This window comes from Chiloscyllium plagiosum, unplaced genomic scaffold (assembly GCF_037043375.1).
Source record: "Chiloscyllium plagiosum isolate Xiang-an unplaced genomic scaffold, Cpla_swu_hap1 HiC_scaffold_8, whole genome shotgun sequence".
Classification (NCBI taxonomy): domain Eukaryota; kingdom Metazoa; phylum Chordata; class Chondrichthyes; order Orectolobiformes; family Hemiscylliidae; genus Chiloscyllium; species Chiloscyllium plagiosum.
Genome location: NW_028270146.1, coordinates 23,837,795 through 23,863,551, shown reverse-complemented (window position 1 = coordinate 23,863,551; position 25,757 = coordinate 23,837,795). Strand labels below are relative to the sequence as shown.

General features: G+C 39.6%; 1 protein-coding gene across 3 annotated transcripts in view; it reads right to left on the bottom strand.

The window, feature by feature from the left end:
- The window catches only part of LOC122553403 (cation channel sperm-associated auxiliary subunit beta-like), an 87,852-nt gene that overhangs the window by 33,188 nt on the left and 28,907 nt on the right, over window positions 1-25,757 (bottom strand). For all 3 annotated transcript variants that reach the window (XM_043697128.2, XM_043697129.2, XM_087989656.1), the window contains exons 3-5: window positions 23,805-23,893; window positions 16,684-16,833; window positions 1,057-1,117 (exon numbers count right to left, since the gene is read on the bottom strand). In XM_043697128.2, the coding sequence (XP_043553063.2) occupies window positions 1,057-1,117; window positions 16,684-16,833; window positions 23,805-23,893 (300 nt within the window). The remainder of the gene's footprint in view (window positions 1-1,056; window positions 1,118-16,683; window positions 16,834-23,804; window positions 23,894-25,757) is intronic.

Below are 25,757 nucleotides of genomic sequence, written 5' to 3'. Positions count from 1 at the left end.
GGAGAGTGGGAGAGAGGGAGAGTGGGAGAGTGGGAGAGAGTGTGAGTGTAGGTGTGCATGTTAGTGTGTGCATGTAAGTATGTGGGTTTGCGTATGTATGCATGCTTGGTAGAGTGTGTGCTTTCAGAACACACATTCTCACAGGCTTATACTCCGTCACACTCATGCACAGACTCTACCAAGCACGCATGCGCCGCGCGTGCGCACACACACACACACACACACTTTCTTTCTCACACACACGCAAACATACACATACACGCACGCACACAAATAAGTCTATGAGATGAATTTGCACTTGCAGAATCGTATTTGCAGATACATTCCATTTTGTTCAAAAAGCATACAATCTGCAGTCAGTCAATGCAGGCAGTCAATCCATGTGACATTTTATAAATTCCTACTTTAGAAACAGAACCAGTCTGACTCAAGACTGGAAAACAGACAGACTCTAACCTCACATGTTTAATTCATTGTCTAAGTGGAGGTGTCACTTTTTTTTATAAAACCTTCAGTTATCTTGGAAGAAGTTCCGGAATTCACCTATTAATGAATCGAAACCTGCAAATCATTCTAAAAGATGAAAGACTTAACAGCGATCTAGGTTTGTTCAATGTATCATATTATGACACTAAGATCTTGTGCTATAAATTCTGAGTCTTATGATCCTGCCCCACTAGCTACCTGATGAAAGAGTAGCACTCTGAAAGCTAGTACTACTTTCAAATAAATCTGGAGTATAACCAGCAGTGCATACAGTGGCATATGGACAGCAGTGATTCAAGAAGATAGCTCATCGCCACCTCCTCAAGGACAAGTAGGAACAAACAATAACTGTTGGACCAGTCTGTGATATCCACATTCCAGAAGCTCATAATCACATGTAATGTCACAGTGTACAAACTAATAATTAAAATACAAATGTGGGAGATGATTTTTCCCTTAATTTGTAAATAATGGAAGGGATTAAGAGTCATTGTTTCCAAAGAGTAAAGGGGAATTTCAATTTCTATTTCATCTTTGTCCTGAGACCAACTCATCATGCCCAAAAATCACCTGTAGGAATTATTATCCTTTCTCGAGGGATAGTCAGATGCCATGCAGCCTTATTCCGTACCTAGGTAAAATTAGAAATAAAATAAATACAAACTAGCCGAAAAATGTTTAGTAATAATACTGGCAAAATAGTTTCAAAACCTTACGGCTAAAAGTTTCTTCATATCTTAATTACATACACACACTGATACACAGACATACAGGTCTTAAAATTTTGATTAAGTGTAAGTTGCATTGTGGTATTTGGAAGGATTCTCACCATGAGACTCAGTGAAATTTCTATTGATATCTAATTAGCAATAAGTAACGCAAAGGAAACAAATATAGATACACATAATGCAAACCAAATGCTACAATTTGATTTTCACATTCCATGTTCAGTTTTTCACCATACTTAGGTACACGTGATGGTAAATCAAATCAAGTCAAATGTTCCTCTCTGCATCCAGCTAAAGTCTACTGGAACTGATTGTCAATCAGGCCCTGTTTGCCTTGTAGAGCCTGATGCAATTGAGCTCTGACATACACGAGCAGAGTTTACTGCAGCTCAATATCCTCACCCTTCGCCTTAGATGACTGCTTCTATCCCCCTGGCTACTCAGCATCTATCACATTGTCATGTTTCCTGCTTCAACTGTGCTGAGCACAGCACAACAGGATGGTGTGGTATACTCAGTCTTGACTATGTTGCAAGCCACTCCCATATCGCTCCAAGGTACAGAACCGTACCATTGGCAGCCCTATCATCTGTTCCGCAATGGCCCTGGTCGCAAGCATGTGCACCAGTTTGGTGAAAGTGCAACACTGGATGAGTGAATAGTACTTTACATTCGAAAGGAAGTGGCTCTTGTGCTCTGAACCCCTTCTCATCTCAAACCCACATCAACATTCCACTTTACTTTGCATTCATTGAAGTCCATCATCACACTTACATGACATTCATACAACTATTTTCCCCTTGTCCCCTTGGTAGTTCCATAAATGATCGGAATCACAAAATTGTTTTGAGGCTATTTGGTCTTTTATGCCTGAACAGTCCCATTAAAAGAATATAATTCCCTAGCTCCAGATCTCCTATTTCCCCATTATTTCTATCTAAATAATCAGGATGGGGAACTGAAATACACTTGAATAGTGCATTGAGATCATTGAGAAAGAGGAGGTATTTGCAGATTTAGGAGGCTTGAAAGTGCATAAATCCCCAGACTAGATGAAATGTATCTCAAGCTACTGTGGGATGCAAGGAGGAGATTGTAGGGGCTCTGAAATTAATTTTCAAATCCTCTCTGGCCACAGGATTAAAGGACAGCTAATGTGATACCAGTATTCAAGAAGGGTGGTAAGGGTAAATCAGGAAACTAAAGGCCAGTGAGTATAACATCAGTGATGTGGAAACTATTGAAAACAAATCCTGATGGACAAAATTAATATCCATTTTCAGAGACAAGGATTAATCAAGAATAGTCAGCATAGCTTTCTAAGGGGGGATTGAATTCTTTTGAGGAGGTAACTCTGCATGTGGATGAAAGTGTTGTAACTGATGTTGTTTACATGGACTTCAGTAAGCCTTTTGACAAACGTGGAAGACCAGTGAAGAAGCTAAGAGCCCACAGGATCCAGGACAATTTGGAAAATTGAGTCCAAAATTAGCTTGTGGCAGGAAGCAGAGGATGATGGTCAAAAAATGTCTTTGTGACCTTAAACCTTGTCCAGTAGCATATCACAGGGTTCAGTGCTGGGTCCCTTGCTATTGGTTGTGGATGTTAATAAATGTGGCAAATATGTTCAGTAAGTTCTCAGAGGAAAATTGGGGGTGTGATAAATAGCAAGGAGGAAACTATAATATAATACAGACGGGCTGGTTAGGTGACCTAACAGTGGCAAACAGAATTTAATCCTGAAAAGTGCGATGATGCATTTGGGAGCACTCACAAAGCAAGGGTGTATATAGTGAATGGTCAGACCCTAGGAAGTACAGAGGATTGGAGGATCTTGATGTGCATTGACACTTGAAGGCAGTAGGATAGGTCAATAAGGTAGCTAAGAAGACAAATAGCATAAAGTATGTTATCAGGATTCATGGGTCTAAGTTGTAGGGAGAGTTTTTCTTTGGAGTGTAGGAGACAGAGTGGGGATCATTTTATAAGTAATAAGATCATGAGAGGCATGGATAGGATGAATGCACTTAGTCTTTATCCAGGTTTGGAGAATCGAGGACTAGAGGGCATCAGTTTAAGGTTAGAGGGGAAAGAATAAAAGGGAACCTGAGGTGAAACCTTTTTACACAATGGATGGTACGTAAATGGAATGAGCTGCCAGCATAAGTGATTGAGGCAGTTACATCAACAACATTTAAACGGCATTTGGACAAATACTTGGATAGGAAGGGGTTAGAAGGATATTGGGCCAAGTGCACAAAATGGGATGAGCGTGGATGGACATCTTGTTCAGCATGGACTAGTTTAGGCCAAAGGACTTGTTTCCATGCTATCGGACTCTATGACTCTAGTCAGGACATTGAATACAAGAGCAAGGAAGTTATGATGGAGTTATAATTAGACTTATTCCTGGGAGACAGAACTGACTTATGAAGAAATTGGAGTCAAAAAGTGTGGCACTGGAAAAGCACAGTAGGTCAGGCAGCATCCGAGGAGCAGGAGAATCGATGTTTCGGGCATAAGCTAATGAAGGGCTTATGCCTAAAACATGGACTCTCCTGCACCTCGGATGCTGCCTGACCTGCTGTGCTCCAGCGCCACACTTTTCGACTCTGACCTCCAGCATCTGCAGTCCTCACTTTCTCCTCATGAAGAAATTGTCTTGGTTAGGACTATACTCACTGGGGTTTAGAAGAAAGGAGAATCCCACATATGGCAAGTCCTTCATCTCCGGGATCATTCTTCTAAACCTCCCCTCGACCCCTCTAATACCAGTAAATCCTTCTTTAGATAAGAGGCCCAAAACTGCTCACATATTCTATATGTGGTCTGAACAGAGTCTTATACAGCCTCAACATACATCTCTGCTCTTGTATTCTAGCGCTTTTGAAATGAATGCATTTGCTTCATAATGGCCAACTGAACCTACATGAAAACCTGAAGAGACCCCTGAACTAGGACCTCCTAAATCCCTTTGTGTTTCAGATTTCTGAAGCCTCTCCCCCATTTAGAAAATAGGCTATGCCTCTATTCTCCCTACCAAAGTATATCACCTCACACTTTCTCAAGTTGTATTCCATCTGCCACTTATTTGCCCACTCCCTTATTCTTCTGCAGCCTCCTCTCTTCCTCAATACTACGTCCCTCCACCTAGCTTTGTGTCATCTGCAAACTTAGCAACAATGCCCTCACAGTTCCTTCATCCAGTTTGTTAATGTATAACATGAATGGCTGTGGTCCCAACACAGATCCCTATGGAACTTCACTACTCATCAGCTGCCACTCTAAAATACACCCATTTATCCCTACACCATGCCTTCTGCCAGTCAGCCAATCCTCTAACCATGCAGATGCCTTCTTCATAACTAGGGCTCTTACCTTATTTAGCAGTGTCCTGAATGGTATCTTGTCAAAGGCCTTATGCATATCTGAATAGGTCACGTATACTGGCTCTCTTTGTCGAACTTGCTTGTTACTCCTCAAAGAATTCTAACACTAATATCTTATCCCTGATAGCAAAATTGCAAATTTTGAGGTCTCATCTGCTTCCTGTTTCATTTCATGCTGCGATACTTTTAAATGCTGTCTAGTCAACCACCAGCTCTATTTAATCAGTCTCTAAAATTTGACATATAATCCAAATGTGTGGTCTCTGAACTCTGACTTAGCAATTTCTCCTTAATCAATTTTAATGGTCCTCTCACTTCATGCCCAAAAACTAATTCAAATGGACTGAATTTGGTTGATTCATTTGGTGCATCTCTGATTGCAAAAAGCACAAATAGAATTCCCTTATCCCAATCATCTGGATGATCCTGATTGTAAGCCCTCAACATGGTCTTTAGCATTTGATGCCATCTTTCTAGTGCTCCCTGCGATTCTGGATGGTACACAGTAGATTTGCATTGTTTTATTCCTAAGCTGTCCATAACTTCCTTGAATAGTTTGGATGTGAAGTTTGACCCTTGATCTGACTGTATGTCTATTGGTAGTCCGTATCTAGTAACAAAATTGGAGTAATTCCTCTTCAATTCTTTTAGCTGTGATATTACGTAATGGAACAGCCTCTGGAAATCTCGTTGATACATCCATTATTGTTAATAAATACTGATTCCCACTTTTTATTTGAGGTAGGGGACCTACACAATCAATTAAGACTCTGGTAAAAGATTCCGAAAATGCTGGAATAGGTATTAAAGGTGCAGGTTTTATTACCACCTGTAGTTTTCCAATTACCTGACATGTATGATACATCTGGTAAAATTCAACTACAGCTTTGAGCAGTCCAGGGCCAGTAAAAATGCCTTTGTATTTTAGCTTGTGTTTTCCTCACTTCTAAATGATCTCCAAGTGGTAGCTCATGTGTCACCTTCAACACCTCCTTTCTATACTCCACTGGCAATATAATTTGATAAATCTTCGCCCATTTCTCATCTGCTTGATTATGTGATGGTCTTTATTTCCTTATTAAAACATCACTTTTCAGTTAATAACATAGGGATGCATTCAGACTCATTTACTGTGTATGACTTTTGATACAAACTGCTTTAAATTTTCATCTTTCTGCTTTAACTCAATGAGTTCAGCAGAGTTAAAAATACTTGGATGTTTACCTATTTGCTCCTGTTTTATCCCACTTATATGACCGAACACAGTCTCTGCTAATGCCACTTCAGCTTCCTTATCTGTGCCCTTTGATGTCTCCTGCTTCAGCTTGTGACTCTGCGATCTTGTTACTACTCAATCAGGGAAGATTCCTGGATAAACATCCTCCGTTGCTTCAGTTGCCTGTGTCTCCACTGGCTTTTCAACCAGAGTAGGCAGCACGCCTACCAGTGAATCAGCTATATCATTTGCAAGGACATATTGTATTCCTGGAGCCAAGAGTTTGTCCAGTACTCCTACCACAAATTCTCCACACTTTTCTGGATACTAATCTCACTATACATAATTGAGCACTTTTTGTCACATCACGAATTCCTGTTACCAGTAACTTTTCTGGCAATAGTCCTTCAGGAATACATATCTCCTCATCCTTCAGCAACACAGACTCAAAAGACTCTGTGCCCCTTAATACTGTAACCTCTTTACCTGTTACTCCTGGCCGATGTTAATAAATTTTACCTTTGCGGATTTTTTTTCAGCAGATCTGGCACTTGCTCCTTAACCAACCTCTGATCAGCTTGCACACTCTGATACAGCTTTCTAGCTTCCACTGTGCTTTCTGTTACCACTCCAACAAAGCTTCCAGGCTTATCCGGCCTTCCCACATCTGGCTTTCCTGTGGTTTCCTAGCCCACTAACACTGTGATTTCTTGTGGTCTACTTTATTACAATGAAAACACAGAGCTTTTTAACTTAAGGGTTTCCTTTTTATCCTGTGGTGAGTTCTCCTTATGATCTCCATGTGAAGATTTCTCTTTTGGCCAAATTCTATCTGTCATGGATTGAAATTGATTCGGAAAGTCAAATGAACCAACTCATAGCCATCAACCATTTCAGCTGTAACCTTGCTGTTGTAACTCTCTGCTCTTCCACATGAGTTTGCACTGGTTCAGGCAGTGAATTTTCGAACTCCTCCAAAATAAATAAGGGCACTGTAAGTTTGCTCTATTTTTAAAGCTCTTATCCACCTACCAAAATTACTTTGTTTGATCCTTTCAAATTCAATATAGATTTAACCAGGGTCCCTCCTTAGATTCCTGAAACATTGTCTATAGACTTCTGGTACAAGCTTATATGCACTTAAGATAGCTTTTTACACTACCTCACACTCCCCAGATGCCTCCTCTCATAGTGATGCAAATACCTCACAAGTTCTACCTCCAAGTTTGGTTTGGATCAACAAAACCCACATGGTTACTGGCCACTCCATTTGTTTAGCCACCTTTCCAAACGAGATGAAAAAGGCTTCCACATCCTTCTCATCAAATTTATGCAATGCTTGAAGATACTTAAACTAGACTTCTCACTAGGCTTTTGCCTACCTGAAGGGCTCATGCCCGAAACGTCGATTCTCCTGCTCCTTGGATGCTGCCTGACCTGCTGTGCTTTTCCAGCAACACATTTTCAGTTTTGACTACCAGGGGCTTGCTCATCCTCACTCTCTTCCTCACTAAGCCTACCTTCATCCTTTATCTCCATTCTTTTACGCTGACTTCCCTTTTCATGTCAATTTTTGAAGTTCAAGCTCTCTTTTTTTCCTCTTCTGCTAGAGCCCTTCATTCTCTTTTTCTCTTTTGCTAAAGCCCTTCATTCATTTTTTTTTTCTGATTTTAATTATAACTCAAACTATTTCATTTCTGCTACCCTTTCCTTTTCTCCACCTCTAACTCAAGCTGCATCATCTGCAATTGAATGCTTGCCATTTCTACAGATCCTGATGGTATTTCTAGCAAATTTAAATACTGAGCTGCTGCTGAAATCATTGCATTTTTCCTCACATTAGGAGATAAATTCAACCCCAGCTTATCTATTAATTCCTGCAGCTTGGTTTTTTTTGCCTTTTATAAAAGCCTTAAGGTCTCTCTTTCAACCTCCAGAAACCCCTTGGTGACTGCAAAAGCCATTGCTGTCCAAGTGTTGTTTAAACCACCAAATCAACACCTAAAATGAAAGACACTAACACCCACCACTCACTGTTTAAATCCTGCAAAGAGCTCCCAATCTGTTATGGACTAGGTCAGGCCCCTCAAAATTATAAGCAGATAGCCCAGACCATAACTTTGCTCTTTGTTTAGCTAAGTGTATAGTGGATATTTTGGGTGTAAATTAGCTGGGTCGACTGCCAAGTTTTAAACAAATAAGCTTTATTTACAACATTACAGAATTAAACACAAAGGACAGAAAACAGAATATTGCATAACTTATCCTATACAAACTCAACTTAATGGTGTTGTTCTGAAAACACACACATCCCTTAGCACAAACAGTAAAACATGGCACAGGCAACTTACAGTTTGTAAGGAGAGAGAAAGTCCAGCAGCTTGTTTCATATATCCCCTGCTGCAACTGGATCAAAAAACCTCAGCTGCCAAGACTGGCCACTCACCTTTCATTACATAAGTTATTCTAAAACATGAAAGCCTTTGGTTTGAGGTATCATCTGTTTAGGGGTAAACAAAAAGGGCCCCAATAGACCACTCTTGGGGCCCTTTTTGTTTACCCCTAAACAGATGCCTGGGCTCTGTTACGACCCCTCTGACAAAAATCAAGGACACAGTAACTTTGAGAAAGAACGACCAGCTTTGTGACACTCTGAATATAATGATATTTAGGGCACAGCTGGAATACAGTGTGCAATGCTCCAACTGTCTCACTGCTACTTCATCCTCTTGCCCAACTTTGTTTTGTCAGACTAAAGCTTGAATTGTGCTATCTCTCAATGGGTTTATAAAATGCTGGCTAAAACAGCTCTTTTAAATACAGTTCAAGAATTATATGCCTTCTACACCTTACACACTGCTTGTATCCCAGTTGATATTTTGGATTATTAAAATCCCCAATATACAATTCTTTGAAATTTGTGTCACAAATAGGCAAGGTGGTTCAGAAGGAATTTAACACACTTGCCTTCATTGCTTAGATCTTTGAGAATAGGAATGCTTTTGCTTTTGCACTCAGGATCTGGCTACATATTTGCTTCTCTCTAATTATTTGGGAGCTCATAGTACATGACTAGCAATGTGGCTGCCCCTTTTTTTTTGCAATCAATCCAATTAGAGACATATAGTCATACAGCACGGAAGTAGACCCTACAGTCCATGCCAACCATGTTCCCAAACTAAACGAGTCCCACCTGCCTGCACTAGGCCCATATGCCTCCAAATGTTTCTTATTTATGAACTCAATCAAATAGCTTTTAAATGTTGCAACTGTACCTACATCTACTCCTTCCCCTGGCATTTCATTCCACACACAAAACAATCTCAGTGTAGAAAAGTTGCCCTTCATGTCCTTTTTAAATCTTTCTCTTCTCACCTTAAAAATATGTCCCCTAGTTTTGGACTATCCTAGCCTAGGGAAAAGACCCTTGACATTCACCTTATCTATGCCCCTCATGATTTTATAAACTTCATTAAGATTGCCCCTCAAACCCTTATGTTCAGGTGAAAATGTCCCAGTCTTTCCATTTTCCTTTTATATTTCAAACCCTCCATTTCCAGCAACATCCTGGTAAAAGTCTTCTGAACCCTCTCCTGTTTAATAATATCCTTCCAATACAGGGCAACCAGTACAGCAAAAAGAAGAGACCTCACCAATGTCCTGTACAACTGCAACATGAAAACGCATTCCTATTCTCAAAGATCTAAGCAATGAAGGCAAGTGTGTTAAATTCCTTCTGAACCACCTTGCCTATTTGTGACACAAATTTCAAAGAATTGTATAACTAAACCCTTAGGTGTCTTTGTTCTACAACATTACGTAGGGACCAACCATTAATTGTCCTGTCCTTGTTTGTATTACCAAAATGCAATATCTCACATTTATCCAAATTAAACTCCATCTGCCACTCCTCAGCCCATTGATCCAATTGATCAAGATCTCTTTGTAATCTTAGATAATCTTTTTTGACTGTCTACTGTATCATTTATTTTGGTGTCATCTGCAAATTTACTAATCCTGCTTCCTATATTCCCATCTGAATCGTTTATATAAATGACAATCCAAAGTGGACATAGAACATAAGAACTAGGAGCAGAAGCAGGCTAACAGGCACTTCGACCTTGCTCTGCCAGTCAGTAAGATCATGGACGCAGCTGCACTTACCCATGCTGTCACCGTATCCCTTAATTCCTTTATTGTTCAGAAAACTATCTACCTTAGCTTTAAAAACATCTACAGAAGTAGCGTCAACTACTTCACTGGACAAGAAATTCTACAGATTTACAATCCTCTGAGTGAAGAAGTTCCTTCTCAATTAAGTCCTAAATCTGCTCCCCCCAATTTTGAGGCTATGCCTTCTTGTCCTCGTTTCATCTGCCAGTGGAAACATCCTCTCTACATCTGTCTTATCTATTCCCTTCATAATGTTATATGTTTCTATAAGATCTCCCCTCATTCTTCTAAATTCCAATTAATATGATCTCAATCTACTCACTGTCTCCTTATAAGCCAACTCCTTTGTGGGATATAAATGAATTAATGTTATTTCTGCAAGTATAAATTCTGATACAGAACAGGAATGAGAAAATACATATTCAGCAAAAAGAAAGGATATGTTAGCATGAGACGTGAATACAGAACAATGGTGGATATATGGGCAAACAGGAAAGCATCTGTTTCCCCCTACTCGGAGACACAGGAACAAACCCTAATCAAAGAGGTCAAAGTGGCCTCTGGATGGAAATAGATGCTGATAGAAGAAAAAATATGCCTAATCAATAATCTACAATAGACTGACGTCAAACACCCTTATGGGAGTCAGAGATAAGAGTTTGTCACGGACAAGACAGGATAAACAGAAGTTGTGGGATAAGTCTTAAGGAAATGAGTGACGTAAGCGAAGCAGGGAACAGACAATGGAATAAGGAAAACATATGGGAAAAAACAGTATAAATTGCAAGGGTTTTTTGGGATATACTGTGCATTTTGTCATTGCCTTACCTGGCAATTAGACAAAGCACCCACCTATAGGTGTACAAATAAACGGCTGATTCAGATATTTGTCTCGGACTGAAATTATTAAAGTGAGTGAGCTTTTGTTTCTCACATCCTTCAACTCCGGAACCAACACAGTGAACCTCTTCTGCACCCCCTCTAGTGCCAGTATATCCTTTCTCAAGTAAAGAGACCAAAACAGCACGCAGTACCCAAGGTGTGGCATCACCAGCACCCTGTACAGCACAACATAATCTCTCTGCTTTTAAACTCCATTTCTTTAGCAATGAAGGACAAAATTCAATTTGCCTTCCTAATTACTTGTTGTACCTGCAGACCAATCCTCTGTATTATGCACAAGGACACTCAGGTCACTCTGCACAGCAGCACACTGCAACGTTTTACCATTGAAACAATAATCCTTTTTACTGTTACTCTGATCAAAATAAATGACTTCACGTTTATTAACATTGTATTCAATCTGCCAGGCCTTTGCCCACTCATTTAAAGTATCTATGTTCCTTTTGCAAAGTTTCACAGCCCTCTGCACACTTTGCTCTGCCACTCATCTTAGTGTCATCTGCAAACTTTGACACACTACATGTCATCCCCAATTCCAAATTATCTATATAAATTGTGAATAATGGCTGTCCCAACACTGATCCCTGAGACACGCCTCTAGTTACTGATTGCCAACCAGAGTAGCACTCACCTATCCCCAGTCTTTACTTCCTGTTAGTCAACCAATCCTCTATCCATGCTAATACTTTACCTGAAATGCCATGCGTCTTTATCTTATGCAGCAGCCTCTTGTGCAGCACCTTGTCAAAGGCCTTTTAGAAATCTAGGTACAGCACATCCACTGAGTCTGCACCGTCCACCTTGCTCGTAATGTCTTCATAGAATTCCAAAAGATTTGTTCAGCATGACCTGTCCTTCATGAACCCTTGCTGCATCTATCTAATAGAACAATTTCTATCTGGATGCCTTGCTATTTCTTTCTTGATAATAGACTCAAGCATCTTCCCCACTACAGAAGTCAAGCTAAGTGGTCTATAATCCCCAGTGGCATCATACTTGCTGTTTTCCAATCTACTGGAATTGCCCCAGAGTCCAGTAAATTTTGGAAAATTACCACAAGTGCTCTAGTTATTTCTCCCACCCTCTCTTTTACTATGCTGGGATGCATTCCATCAGGGCCAGAAGACTTGTCTATCCTTAGCTCCATTAGCTTGCCCAACACTACCTCTTCCATAATAATGATTGTTTCCTGGTCCTCACCTACCTTCATTTCCTTGTCAATTCCTGACATGTTATTAGTGTCCTTCACTGTGAAGACCGATACAAACTACTTGTTCAAAGCCTCGGCCATTTCATCAGACCCCATAACTAAGTGTCCCTTCTCATCCTCTAAAGTACCAACGTTTACTTTAGCCACTCTTTTTCATTTTATATATGTGTGGCTAAATTTATAGAAACTTTTGCTATCTGTCTTTATATTCTATGCTAGTTTTTTTTCTAATGTTCTATCTTAGTTTTCTTTACAGCTCTTTTTTGTGGCTTTCTGTTGACCTTTAAAATCTTCTAGTTTCCTGCTGTCCTTGGCTACTTTGTATGCTTTCTCTTTCAATTTGATAGCCTCCCTTATTTCCTTAGACACCCATGGCAGATTACCCCTCTTCTTACAGTCCTCTCTTTCCACTGTAATATATTTTTGCTGAGAACTTTGAAAAATTGTTTTGAAAGTCCTCGACTGCTCGTCAACTGTCCCACCATAAAGTCTTTGCTTCCATTCTACTTTAGCCAAGTCCTTCCTCATTCTATTGTAGTCTCCCATGTTTAAGCACAAGCTCTGGTGTTGGATTTTATTTTCACACTTCCATCTGTATTCTAAATCTAACCATACTGTGATTGCTCCTTCCAAGAGGATCCTAACTATGAGGTCATAATTATTCCTGTCTCATTACACAGGACCAGATCTGGGATAGCTTGCTCCCTCGTTGGTTCTGTTACATAGTGTCCAAGAAATTTATCACAGATACACTCAACAAATTCCTCCTCAAGATTACCCTGGCCGAACTAGTTTGACCAATCAACGTGTAGATTAAAACCCTCCATGATAATTGCCATATCATTTTTACAAGCATTAGTTATTTCTTTGTTTATTGCCTGCTCCAATGTGGCCTATAGACTACGCTTATCAGTGACTTTTTCTTCTTAGAATTTCTAATTTCCACCCAAATTTCAACCTTATTCTCCATAGAACCTATATCATCTCTCAGCGCCGCCCTGATGTCGTCCTTGAATATCAGAGCTAAACCACCTCCCTTACCTTCCTCTCTGTCCTTCCGAATAGTCTGATACCCCAGATATTTAACTCCCAGTCATGACCATCCTATAACCATGTCCTGATAATGACTACTAAATCATATTCGTTCACGATGATTTGTGCCATTAACTCATCAACCTTGTTACGAATGCTGCGAGCATTCAGATACAGTGCCCTTGTGCTAGATTTCATACCCTCACGATTTCGAACATCTCTCATAATATCTCCAAAGTTATCCTTCCTTTTTACTTCTTTCATAGTCTACCTTGTACTTAAACTCTCCTGCACACATGCTAACCTGCTGCTTAACCTTTTATTTACCATTATACTTTCTGTTGTTTTCCCTTTTCTATCCTCCCGACTCACTAGTTTAAAGTCCTAGTGACCACCTATTTATCCTTTGCCATTGGTACCAGATCGGTTCAGGTGGACCGTCCCATTGGTACAGCTCCTGCACGTTCCAAAACTGATGCCAATGTCTCATGAAGTGGAACCCCTCTTTCCCACACCACTCCATAGCCATGTGTTTATTTTCCTAATTTTCTTATCCCTAAGCCAATTTGCATGTGGCTTGGGCAGTAATCTGGAGATTATGATCCTTGAGGACCTTAATTTCATTCCTAATGCTTGATAATCCCCAAGCAGGTCCTCCTTCCTAGCCGTGCCTATATTGTTTGTTCCAGTGTGGGCCATAACAATTGAATCTTCACCCTCCCACTCCAATATCCTTTCAAGCTGCTCAGAGATGTCCTACACCCTGGCAATGGGCACCCAGTACTGATTCCTGTGGAACAGGCTTCCAGTCCAAAGAACAACCCTTTACCACCACCCTCTGTCTCCTATCGTGGGCGGCACGGTGGCACAGTGGTTAGCACTGCTGCCTCACAGCGCCAGAGATCCGGGTTCAATTCCCGCCTCAGGCGACTGACTGTATAGAGTTTGTACGTTCTCCCTGTGTCTGCTTGGGTTTCCTCCTACAGTCCAAAGATGTGCAGGTCAGGTGAATTGGCCATGCTAAATTGCCCGTAGTGTTAGGTAAGGGGTAAATGTCGGGGTATGGGTGGGTTGCTCTTCGGCAGGTCGGTGTGAACTTGTTGAGCCGAAGGGCCTGTTTCCACACTGTAATCTAATCTAATCTATCATAAAGCCAATTTTGTATCCAACTGGCAAGCTCATCCTGAATCCTATGTGATTTAACTTTACTAATTAGCCTACCATGTGGTCATGTCAAAGATTTAACTAAAGTCCATGTAAATACTGTCTATCGTTCTGCTCTCATCAATCTTTTTGGTTACATTATTAAAATCTCAATCAAGTTTCTCAGACATGATTTCCCACACACAAAACCATGTTGATTCTCCCTAACAAATCATTGCTTCTCCAAATGCATATAAATCTTATCCTTCAGAATCACATCCAACAACTTACCTACCACTGATGTCAGACTCACAAGTCTGTAAATTCCAGGCTTTTCCTTACAGCCTTTCTTAAACAATGGCACAACATCAACCACCTTCCAACCCTACCGTACTTAACCCACGGTAATAAATGATCAAAATATTTTGGTTAGGGGCTCCACAATTTGCTTCCTAACTTCTCCCAACATCCTGTATCACATTTGATCAAGTCCTGAGGACTTATCTACCAAGAAGTTTTCTAAGACCTCCAGCAGCTCCTCTTCTCTAATGTGAACTGTTTCCAAAACTTCTGTAATGTGAACAGTTTTCAAAACATCAATATTTATTTCCCAGAGTTCTCTAGCCTCTATTTATATCTCAACAGTAAAAACTGACATGAAATATTCATTTAATGACTCTCACATCTTCTGAGGTTCAACACAAAGATAACTTCCTTGATCTGGAAAGTGTCCTATTCTCTCTCTAGTTGCTCTCTTTGTCTTAAAGTATTTGTAGAATATTTTGGATTATCTTTAACCTTATTTGCCAAGGCTATCTAATATCCTTTCTTTAACTTTCTGATTTCCTTCTTAAGGATGCCCCTACACTCTTTATACTCTTCAAGAGATTCAGTCGATCCCAGTTGTCTACATTTAATATATGATTTTTTAAAAATCTTGACTAGAACTTCAATATCTTTATTCATCCATTGTTCCCTAATCTTACCAGCCTTGCCTTTCACTCTAAAAGGAACAGAATGCTTCTGAACTCTTGTTATCATATTTTTGAAGGCCTCCAACTTGTCAGTCATCCTTTTACCTGCAAAGAGTCTACTTCAATCATCTTTTGAAAATTCTTCTTTCATACTCTTAAAATTTGCCTTATTCCAAGTAAGAACCTTAATTCTTATGGAAGACCTGTCCTTTTCCATAACTATTTTAAAACCAGTAGTATTATGATCACTGGTCCCAAAACATTCCCCTACTAACATTTCAGTCACTTGCACTACCTTATTTCCCAAGAGAATGTCAAGCTTTTACATATCGATAAAGAAAATTTGCTTGAACGCATTTAACAAATTCTTCACCATTAAGGCAGTCCCCACTCAATGTTTGGAAAATTTAAATCCCCGAGGAGAAAGTGAGGACTGCAGATGCTGGAGATCAGAGCTGAAAATGTGTTGCTGGAAAAGCGCAGCAGGTCAGGCAGCATCCAAGGAACAGGAGAATCGACGTTTCGGGCATAAACCCTTCTTCAAAATTTAAATCCCCTACAATTACAACCTTATTATTTAACATATATTGGACAGCTCTCTAAATATTTGCTTCTCTATTTCCCTCTGACTATTGGGGACCTATAATATAATCCCATCAAGGGGATAATCCCTTTCCTATTTCTAATTTCAACCCATACATTTTCATTAAACAATCCCTCAGAAACATCTTCTCTAATTAGAATGCTAATCAAAAATGCCACTGGCCCTCCTCTCTTGCTTCTCTTTCCTACAACATCTAAAAGCCAGAACAGTGAGCTGCCAGTCTATCCTTCCCTCAGTAAAGTTTCTATAATTGCTAGAACAGCCCAGTCCTATGTTCCCATACATGCCCTAATTTCATCAGCCTGTAAGTCCTCTTGTATTGAAATAAATGCAGTTTTATAGTTCAGTTATTTTATTCTCTAACTTGCTCTTGTCTGTCTTTTCTAATTAACTTGCTCTTTTCTGATTCAGAACCATATGGCCTCATTTGTAACCTGATCCTCTTCATGCGCAAACAGCCTAACAGGCTCTACCAACCGAGAAGTGATTGCAATGCCCTAGACATCAGCTGCACACTCCTGCACCAGCATTTCAACATCTTATTCAATCACTCAATTCTCCTATTTCTGTATCCAAATACACAGGGAAATGGGTGCAATCCAATATTATTGCTTTAGAGGCCATGCCTTTCAATTTCCTACTCACTTCCCAAAATCTGCTTTCAGCACATCCCATTCCTACCCAAGTTACTTGTACTGATGTGGTGTTTGTATTTGTTTTGATAGGAATACTTTGGCTGGTTCTTTAAGACTAAATTCCCTTACTTACATTGTCAAATGCAATTAAGATCATAATTATACATTTGTATATAAAACAGGGTCTTACCAAGCTTCTTTCAAACTTGAATGCAATTAAGGAAGTTCTGTTAAATATCTCTAAACTTGGAGTCAGCCCCAGACTTGTATATAAAGGAGAAAGTATGTTCATAACGCCTCCTTCAATATTATCTACATGGTACAAATTACAGATGATTTCCTGAAAGATATAAGTAATTTTTCATTTCAACTCTGAAAATTACAAAGAAGTAAACCAACAGAATTAGCAAGAACTTTTAATAAATAGACAAGGAAGACCCACTAAGTTCTGTACCAGACATTTTTTGGGCACTCACTTTCGAGAAGTGTATAAGAAATCATTTTTGTGAACAGGGTTTTTATAAATAGATAACGTCCTGCAAAACCATACAAACAGATCATGATACACTATTAATACAATGTTATAGCTTCACTTTCCACCCGATGACCTAACTCAACCTCATTCAACCTAGAAATCTCCACTTCCCAATAAAGATCATTTAAAGGGATGTGAATCATTCACATGTTAGGTGCAAGGTTATTTCCTCTAGCTAGTGCTGCTATAAATAGCGTTAATTGTCCACTTCTGCAAAATTGTAAAAGTCTCGGTCATTGGCATAGAGAGTGGTCTAGCCAGTGATGGAGAACCTTTTTGGCAACCACAAGGCTTATAGATAAGCCAACTGTTTCCAGATAGGGGTCCTTGTAACATTTCACTTTCGCATTAGATATGACCAGGAGGCTATGCAGAAGTCATACAAAACAGTGCAAGCTGCTGGAATCTGGAGGAAAAGAAGGAGTGAAAGAAGTGCACAGGATACTCAGGGAGTAATTCTTTTATCTGAACTTCACTCTCAACCAATGCAATGAAGCACCTATGCCTCACCAAAGATGTTACTGAAATCTACACATAGTGCTACAGTCAGTGTTCCAACCTGTGTTGGCTCTGAGCTGTGCTTTATTGGGCTCCTTCCAGCGTGCTCTGGTGACAGACACATCTTTTCATGAGCATTACACTGATGCATAGGAGAGATCATTAAGGTCTTTCACACAAAGACAGCCAACTTCATTCTTTCTTGCCGGAGACAAAAAGATAAAGTGATCATGAATGTTTACAAAGATTGCAGCCATCTCACAATGCAGAATACCAGACTGCATTATTTTGCATAAATTCAGTGCGAAGTCAGCCACAAACTCGAACCAATAGGAATTCCACTTGATGAAGATGCACTGGCGTGTGACAACTGATACACATCATACAGCAGGTGCACACTATCTTAGCAACTCACATTGTATTCAATTTGCAGCATTCACTGACACCATGCCTTGGGGAGGCAATGACTCTGTGGTATTATCATTAAACTATTAATTCAGAGAGCCAGATCATGATAAGAGAGCTGCATTCAAATCCTGCCATGCTAGATGGTGGAATTTGAATTCAATAAAAATCTGGAATGAAGAGTCTAATGATGACCATGAAACAATTGGTGGTTATCAGGAAAAACCCATCTGGTTTATTAATGTATTTTAGGAAAGGAAATTGTCACCCTTATCTGGTCTAGTCTACATGTGACTCCGGACCCACAGCATTGTGGTTGACTCTTAACTGCCCTCTGGGCAATTAGCGATAGGCAATAAATACAAAAGTGGCCAGTGATACCCACATCCCATGAATGAATTTTAAAAACATGTATTTCAATAATCATTGCAAACCAAAGAGTGATTGTCAGGTAAAAATGGTTTCAAAGCCATTCAACATGACTCGTGACTCTGATTGAGAGGCAGTAGTGTAGTGATGCTATCTCTGGACTAGTATTCCATGTTGTGGGCTTGAAACCTACTAATTTGAATGATAAAATTTGGATTAATTAATATCCAGAATTAAATGTTAGCCATCTGCTTCACTAATGTTTTTCATGGAAGGAAGGTGACGCCTGCATGACTCCCCACCTAAACAACATCATGGAGAGTTTTAACTGCTCTCTGAAAATGATGGACTCTCTTGCTGTCGACAAAGGTGGTAGGGGGATATTGGAGGAAGAAGAGGTTTATGGGGATTTGTTTGCAGCAAATTTGATCCATTTTCGACTCTTCACACCTATCATTGACACTTTTCTTTTGCCCTCATATCTCTCTTCCACTACCAATGGCATTTCCTTTGTTTTGTCCTGGAAACTCTCATCTACTCAACTCATCTTGACCCTTTGTTAACAGCATTAAAACCATCACTTGCCAGCACTTTCAGTTCTGAAGAGTCACATTAGACTCAAAATTAGACATTAGACTTTAGAACATAGAACATAGAAGAATACAGCGCAGTACAGGCCCTTCGGCCCTCGATGTTGCGCCGATCCAAGCCCACCTAACCTACACTAGCCCACTATCCTCCATATGCCTATCCAATGCCCGCTTAAATGCCCATAATGAGGGAGAGTCCACCACTGTTTTTCTCTTCCCAGATACTGTTGAGTTTCTCCAGCACTTTACATTTTAATTTCAGATCTAGGTATCTGCAGTACTTTGCTTTCATTTAAGGATCAATCCAAGTTCAGCAGTCATACAACACCCAGTCATATTGGTGGTGAACAATTAAATAACTCACTAGAGAAGGAAACTTCACAAACACCCTTAACCTCAATGATGAGGCACCTAGCACACTGGTGGAAAAAAATGGCTAAAGTATTTGAACAATGTTCACCAAGAATGCTGAAGAGATGATCCATCTCACCCTCCTTTGGAAATGCCCAGCATTACAGTTGACTTCAGCCAAAATAACTAACTCCACGTATTTCCAAGAAATCTTTGAAGGCTTTCAGCCTTTGGTGCAAAGGCAAAAGACCATGACAATATTCCAACATTAGTACTGAAGATCTGTGCTCCAGAACTTGTAGTGCAACTAGGCAAGCTGTTCTCATGCTTACAACACTGGTAGCCCTGTACACAAAAAGCAGAACAAATCCAACCCAGCCAAATATCACCCCTTTAGCCTACTCTCAATTATCATAAAATTGACTTAAGGGATCATTAACGGTGCTATCAAGGAACATTTGCTTAGCAATAACCTCTTCACCTGCTCAAGTTAAGTTCTGCCATGATCACTATTATCATCAGACTACTAATCCAGAAGGTCAGCTAATGTTCTGGGGACTTGGGTTCAAATCCCACCATAACAGATGGTAGAATTTGAGTTCATTGAAAAGAAGCTGGAAATTAAGGGTCTAATGATAACCATGAAACCATCATCAATTGTCACAAAATTCCATCTGGTTAACTAATGTCCTTTGGGAAACAAATCTGTTATCTGTACCTGGTCTGGCTGACATGTAACTAAGGTTGATATTGGGCAATGCAAGTTAGACAATAAGTGCTGGCTTAGACAGTGATGTCTATATCCCATGAGTGAGTAAAAAAAACTCAGTTTCTGATTGCATTACAGCCTTGGTTCAGACTTGACAAATGAATTCCAATAGTTAGGATTGAGTGTCTGTGCTTGACTAAATGTGGCAGCAAAGAACCTTAGCAAAATAAGAATCGATAAGAACCAACTCTGCTGATCGGTGAGATATCCAGCATCCGGGAAGATATTTGTGGTTGTAGGAAGTCGGTCATCTCAGCTCTAGAAAATCTTGATGTAGAGGTGCCGGTATTGGACAAGATCAAAAATCATACAACACCAGGTTATAGTCCAACGGGTTTATTTGAAAACACTAGCTTTCAGAGTACTGCTCGTTCATCAGGTGCTAGTGAGAGAGAACGAACTTAGACACAGAATTTAGGCTAAGGTCTTCCTCTTTTACTAGCACCTAATGAAGGAACAGCACTCCGAAAGCTTGTGTTTTCAAATCTCCTGTTGGGACTATAACTTGGGTTATGTGATTTTTGTTCGAGAAAATATTTGCAGGCACTCCTCCAAATAGTGTTCGAGATCCAACCATCTTCAGCTGCATCATCAATGACTTTTCCTAAAATATAAGGTCAGTATAGGTGATGTAGGCTGATGATTACATGATAGTCTTCATGATCTGCAACTGCTCAAATGCTGAAACAGTCCACTTTCAAATGTAGTAATACAATATCCATGTTCAGAGTCACAACTGGTAAATAACATTTATGCCACGCAAGCACCAGGCAATGACCATTTTCAACAAGCGAGAGTCTATGGGTCAATGAGCTTAACATTCAATATCAACATTCTTGGGGTTACTATTAACCAGAAAAAAAACTGGATGTGCCATATAAACACTGTGTCTACAAGCCCAGCACAGACTAGATGTCCTGAAGCAAGGAACTCACCTCCTGACTCCTTAAAGCCTGTCCACCATCTACAAGATACAAGTATGGACGGTGATGGAATGTTCCCACTTGCTTAAATGAATGAGATTTCTACAACAGTCAAGAAGCTAGACAACATTAAACTCAAAGTAGCCTGCTTGATTAGCACCACATCCACAAACATTCTTTCCCTCTTCCACCAACGCAGAGTAACAGCAATCTGTATCTTCTAAAAAGATGTAGTGAAAAAATTCACCAAAGCTCCTTAGACAGAACTGTCCAAACTCAACCACCAAAATCGAGATGGAAAAGAGAAACAGATATCTGGGAACACCTAAAACCAAAGGTTCTTCTCCAAGCCATTCCTTATCCTTAGGCGCATTTTAGACTTATTTAGACAACCTATTCCTTTGCTGTCACTGGATCAAAATCCTAGAACTCTCTCCCTAAAACCACAATGGATACACTTAGATAACTAATGGACTGCAGGGGTTCAAGAAGGGTTGTTCACCACTACCTTTACAAGATCAACTAATGATGAACATTCTCTAGCAATTAACTCACTCCCGACCTTCCAAAGCCTGTCCTCTATTATAAAGTTACAGTAGTATAATGGAATACTTTCCATCAGTATGGATGACTGAAATTCAAAAGATACTCACTACCTTCAACTCTAACAAAGACAAAGCAGCCCACCTATTGACACAGAAAAACACTATCTTAAGTATTTATTCTCTCTACCACAGAGGAGGAATCTCAAGTCCTGAGATGCCCCCAAAATGACAGCAACCAATTTCAATATGGCAGTGAGAGCAGTTCTAAATTGTAAGTCCAAGGCTCACAGAGGTAACTGCATGTTAATGTGCAGCTGCCTCACAGTGATCTCATTTTCACTATTGGGCTGTTCAAAAACACAACTTGTACACTTTGGAACCAGGAGAAAGTCAAATGCCGCTGGTATTCTTTAGTGAGGGACAGTAATCTCTTGAAGAGCTACCTTGAAGCTTGAAAGGCATTCTTATATTCATAGTTCAAGACACCTTTGAGGAAGTCAGGTACATTTGAGATTGTAAAATGTAGACAATAATGTGTATGCAAAATGCATGAACTGATTAAGTTGTAAATTTCTTTGGAATTGTCAGCCTCATTGGAAACTGACACGAGCGCTGTCAAGGCATTTAAAATTCCTGACTATTAAATATTTACTAAAAATTATCCAAAGTATTTTTAAAAAGTTGGTGTTTGTTATTTCATTGTGTCTTTTACATAGACCTGAGAATTATCTTTACAGGATCAGTGTTGCTTAATAATCATACAACCTTTCATTATCACAATGGAACCCTACAAAAGCCACACAGGTCGTGACCCACATAGATAGTTACCTCACATCACTCTCAGGCCCTTAGGTAATCAATATATATAGTGTCATAATACTTTTTTTTCTGTCAATGACTTTAATCTTCTTGAGCAAATATTATATTGTAAGAGGCTGAGAGGTGACCTTATAGAGGTTTATAAAATCATGAGGGGCATGGATAGGGTAAATAGACAAGGTCTTTTCCCTGTGGTGGGGGAGTTTAGGTTTAGGGTGAGAGGGGAAAGATATAAAGAGAGACCTAAGGGATAACTTTTTCGTGCAAAGGGTGGTGTTTGTATGGAATGAGCTGCCGGGGCAGTGGTGGCAGCTGGTATAAATATAACATTTAAAAAGGGATCTGGATGGATACATGAACAGAGTACAGGGATATAGGCCAAGTGCAGGCAATTAGGACTAGATTAACTTAATCTGGTTAGCATGGACGAGTTGACCAAAGGGTCTGTTTCCATGCTGTACATCTCTGTGACTCTATCTTTGGTCAATTCAGTCTTAATGACAGCTTCAACTCTTTGAAGTGGGACATCATTAATTATGCAAGCAAGATGTTGAATCTCAGGGATTTGTGTGACAGACAGGAAGAAGTGACATTGGTGCCATATTTAAAGCCCACCTACTTCAGATGTTTCAAGCCAGAATGACCCCTTTATACTGTGGTACTCGGGTTTTGGAGAAGACTCTCCCAATATTGATGTATGTTAGTACATAGTTCAGAAGTGCCGACAAACAGAACCATGACAAGAAAATGCCAAAATTATGGAAGTAGTCAAACTGAGTGACTTACGAGATTGTTTGCAACGGTCTACTAAATTAATTACCACCCTACACTTCACCAAACAGAAAGAATATTCAATACCATATTGAATTCAATTAGCTTCAATTAGCCATGATCATCTGGTAGGTAGGAGTGGTTGCTATACGAAAGTGTGAGAAGTCAGTCTAAACTCCTAATACAGAAAGCAAATAGATTGTCCAATCCTGAGATTTTAACAGTTTCACATTTCCTAATTAAAGTCATGAAAACAGAATTTAAGATATGAAACAGTTTGAGGGGAGAAAATTGATTCATGCAGTGGTACTTAAAAGTCATCTCCTACTAATATTACTGAGGTGTCCCACAACTGCCACACAGGTAGTGACCCACATAGATAGTGACCCTGGCCATCGGATAACAACAAATTTAGTTGCATAATACATTTTTTCTCAGCAGTTTATTGTATTGTAAGTTGGAATTGTGCACGAAAATTAACATTCATAGAGCATGTTTCACAAAGTAGTACCCAAGCCAGTTCAAAGATGTGTAATCAGACATTTAACAATTAGTCACGTGAAATACCACAAATTCATAAAATCAAAGCTTAATTAATATGTTTTAAGGTACAATTTAAGACAGGAGAGAAAAGTTAGTGTCGAGTAAACATAGAAACAACGGCACATTTTTGAAACAGATTTCAATATAACTATTAATACAATAGCAAGAGCAAGCTTATGTTCATATCACTTACCAATTTTTCTAAATAAAGGTACATTCTGATCCTTTCTGTAAAATTGTGTCCTTTTTCTGTTATACATCTAAATCTTGTTGTGTCTTTAACTGAAAGATAAATAAACAATGTGGTTATAATTTTACACATGGTAACACATAAGATCATAACATAAAAAGTACAAACAAGGGTAGGTCTACAGTGTCATTCAAAAAGATCATGGCTGATTAAAGGAGGTAGGGGGTATGGAGGTAATGTCACTGGACTACTAATCTAAGTCCCAGACCAATGTTCTGAGGACACGGATTTGAAGACCACCTAGTCAGCTGTAAATTTTGAATTCAATAAAAAATAACTGAAGTTCAATCACGCATAATTGTGACCATGTATTTATTATAATAAAAGCCTATCTAATTCACCAATAATCTTGAGGGAACAAAATTTACTTGGGCCTACATGTTTGGCCTACATGTACTCCAGACCCACAACAATGTGGTTGACACTGAACTCTCTCTGAAATGATCTAATGGCTATGTAGCTCAATGGTAGTTTGGGATGGGCAACAAATGGTGGCCTTTCTTAGCGACACCCATAGCCCTTGAAGGATGTTGCCTTCGCTCTTTAACAGAAGATGACTGCAGATGTAAATTTAGTGAAGATCTGGCAGAACCCTGAAAGGAACTATAGAATGTCACACCTGAACTTAAAACTACAGCTCTACAATGAGAGAGATGCAATTCAAAACAAACTGGATTGTGATCCTTTGGTTTCAAAGATAATAAACGACTGACTACCCATCTCAGCAGAAAGCAATCACCTGTGAATTATGTCCTAAAATACAAACACATAGGTGTTTTACTCTTTCAGGAATATACAAAAAAATGTTAAAAAACAACTGCAACCTGAGTATTTTAGTGTGTTGATGTAGTAGTATGGACCAGTAAACTGTGGAAGTCTTAGTTTGTAGGGTCCATTCGGCACCCCTGCATTGTAAAGAAAGACTCTCTAAGTCTGAATGCTGTAATCAGTGAAATCAATGTTGAAATTTAAATAAGACAAAAACTTATCTGTTAACTTGCAGAAACAAAAATCTCACATTTTACTACATTATATTTCAATGTCAATTTTATTTTGGTCTAGTCACTAACCTAGTTATATTACTTTGCATCTTTGCAACCTTGTCATAGATTGCTACGGATGGCCAGCAGGATCTGATCACTAGTATCTCCCTCTCTCACTAGCATCTTAACATACAGATAAGGAAGGACACCATTTCGACGGGGACAACACATCCATCTTAGGACAAGCCAATCAGAGACATGCACGAGAATTCCTAGAAGCATGACATTTCAACAAGAACTCTATCAACAAACACATCAAGTTAGACCCCATTTACCACCCTGAGAAAGAAACAGGAAATGACATCACCAACCCAAAGAAACCCAAACGTATAAATAGAAAGCAGGATTCATGTACAGTGCTTTACCTGAGGCCCACTGAAGATGTTACCTAGTAGAGTGACGAAACATCTGGAAATTAACCTTCCAGCTCAACAAGCAAACCTCCATCCAGGATCTGATCACGTCATCCTCTCAAGTGAGGAGCAAAATAGCTGCTCCAACCAAAAAATGTATCACGGAGTGTTAAACCTCCGTAAGGCACGCAGCATTGGGTGGTTCAGTAGAATTTCAACAGCACAACTGGCTGCAATAGCTTGGAATTACAAGCAGCCCTACTAGTCTAAAGTGCATTAGTGCACAAGACCACATAGATTTGGAGATCTGTGCTGAAGACTGGAGGGGAGGCCTACAGACTGAGTGGAATGGGATTGTGAAGACAAGGTTAAGCATGTTTCAAGTATGTAAAATCTGGAGGAATATCCAATTTGAAAAGGGGACAGTAAACCAAGTGCACCCCACTTCCTCCACTGCTAGTGAAAAGTTTGCAATTAGTTAGAACATGGCCCTTAATAAC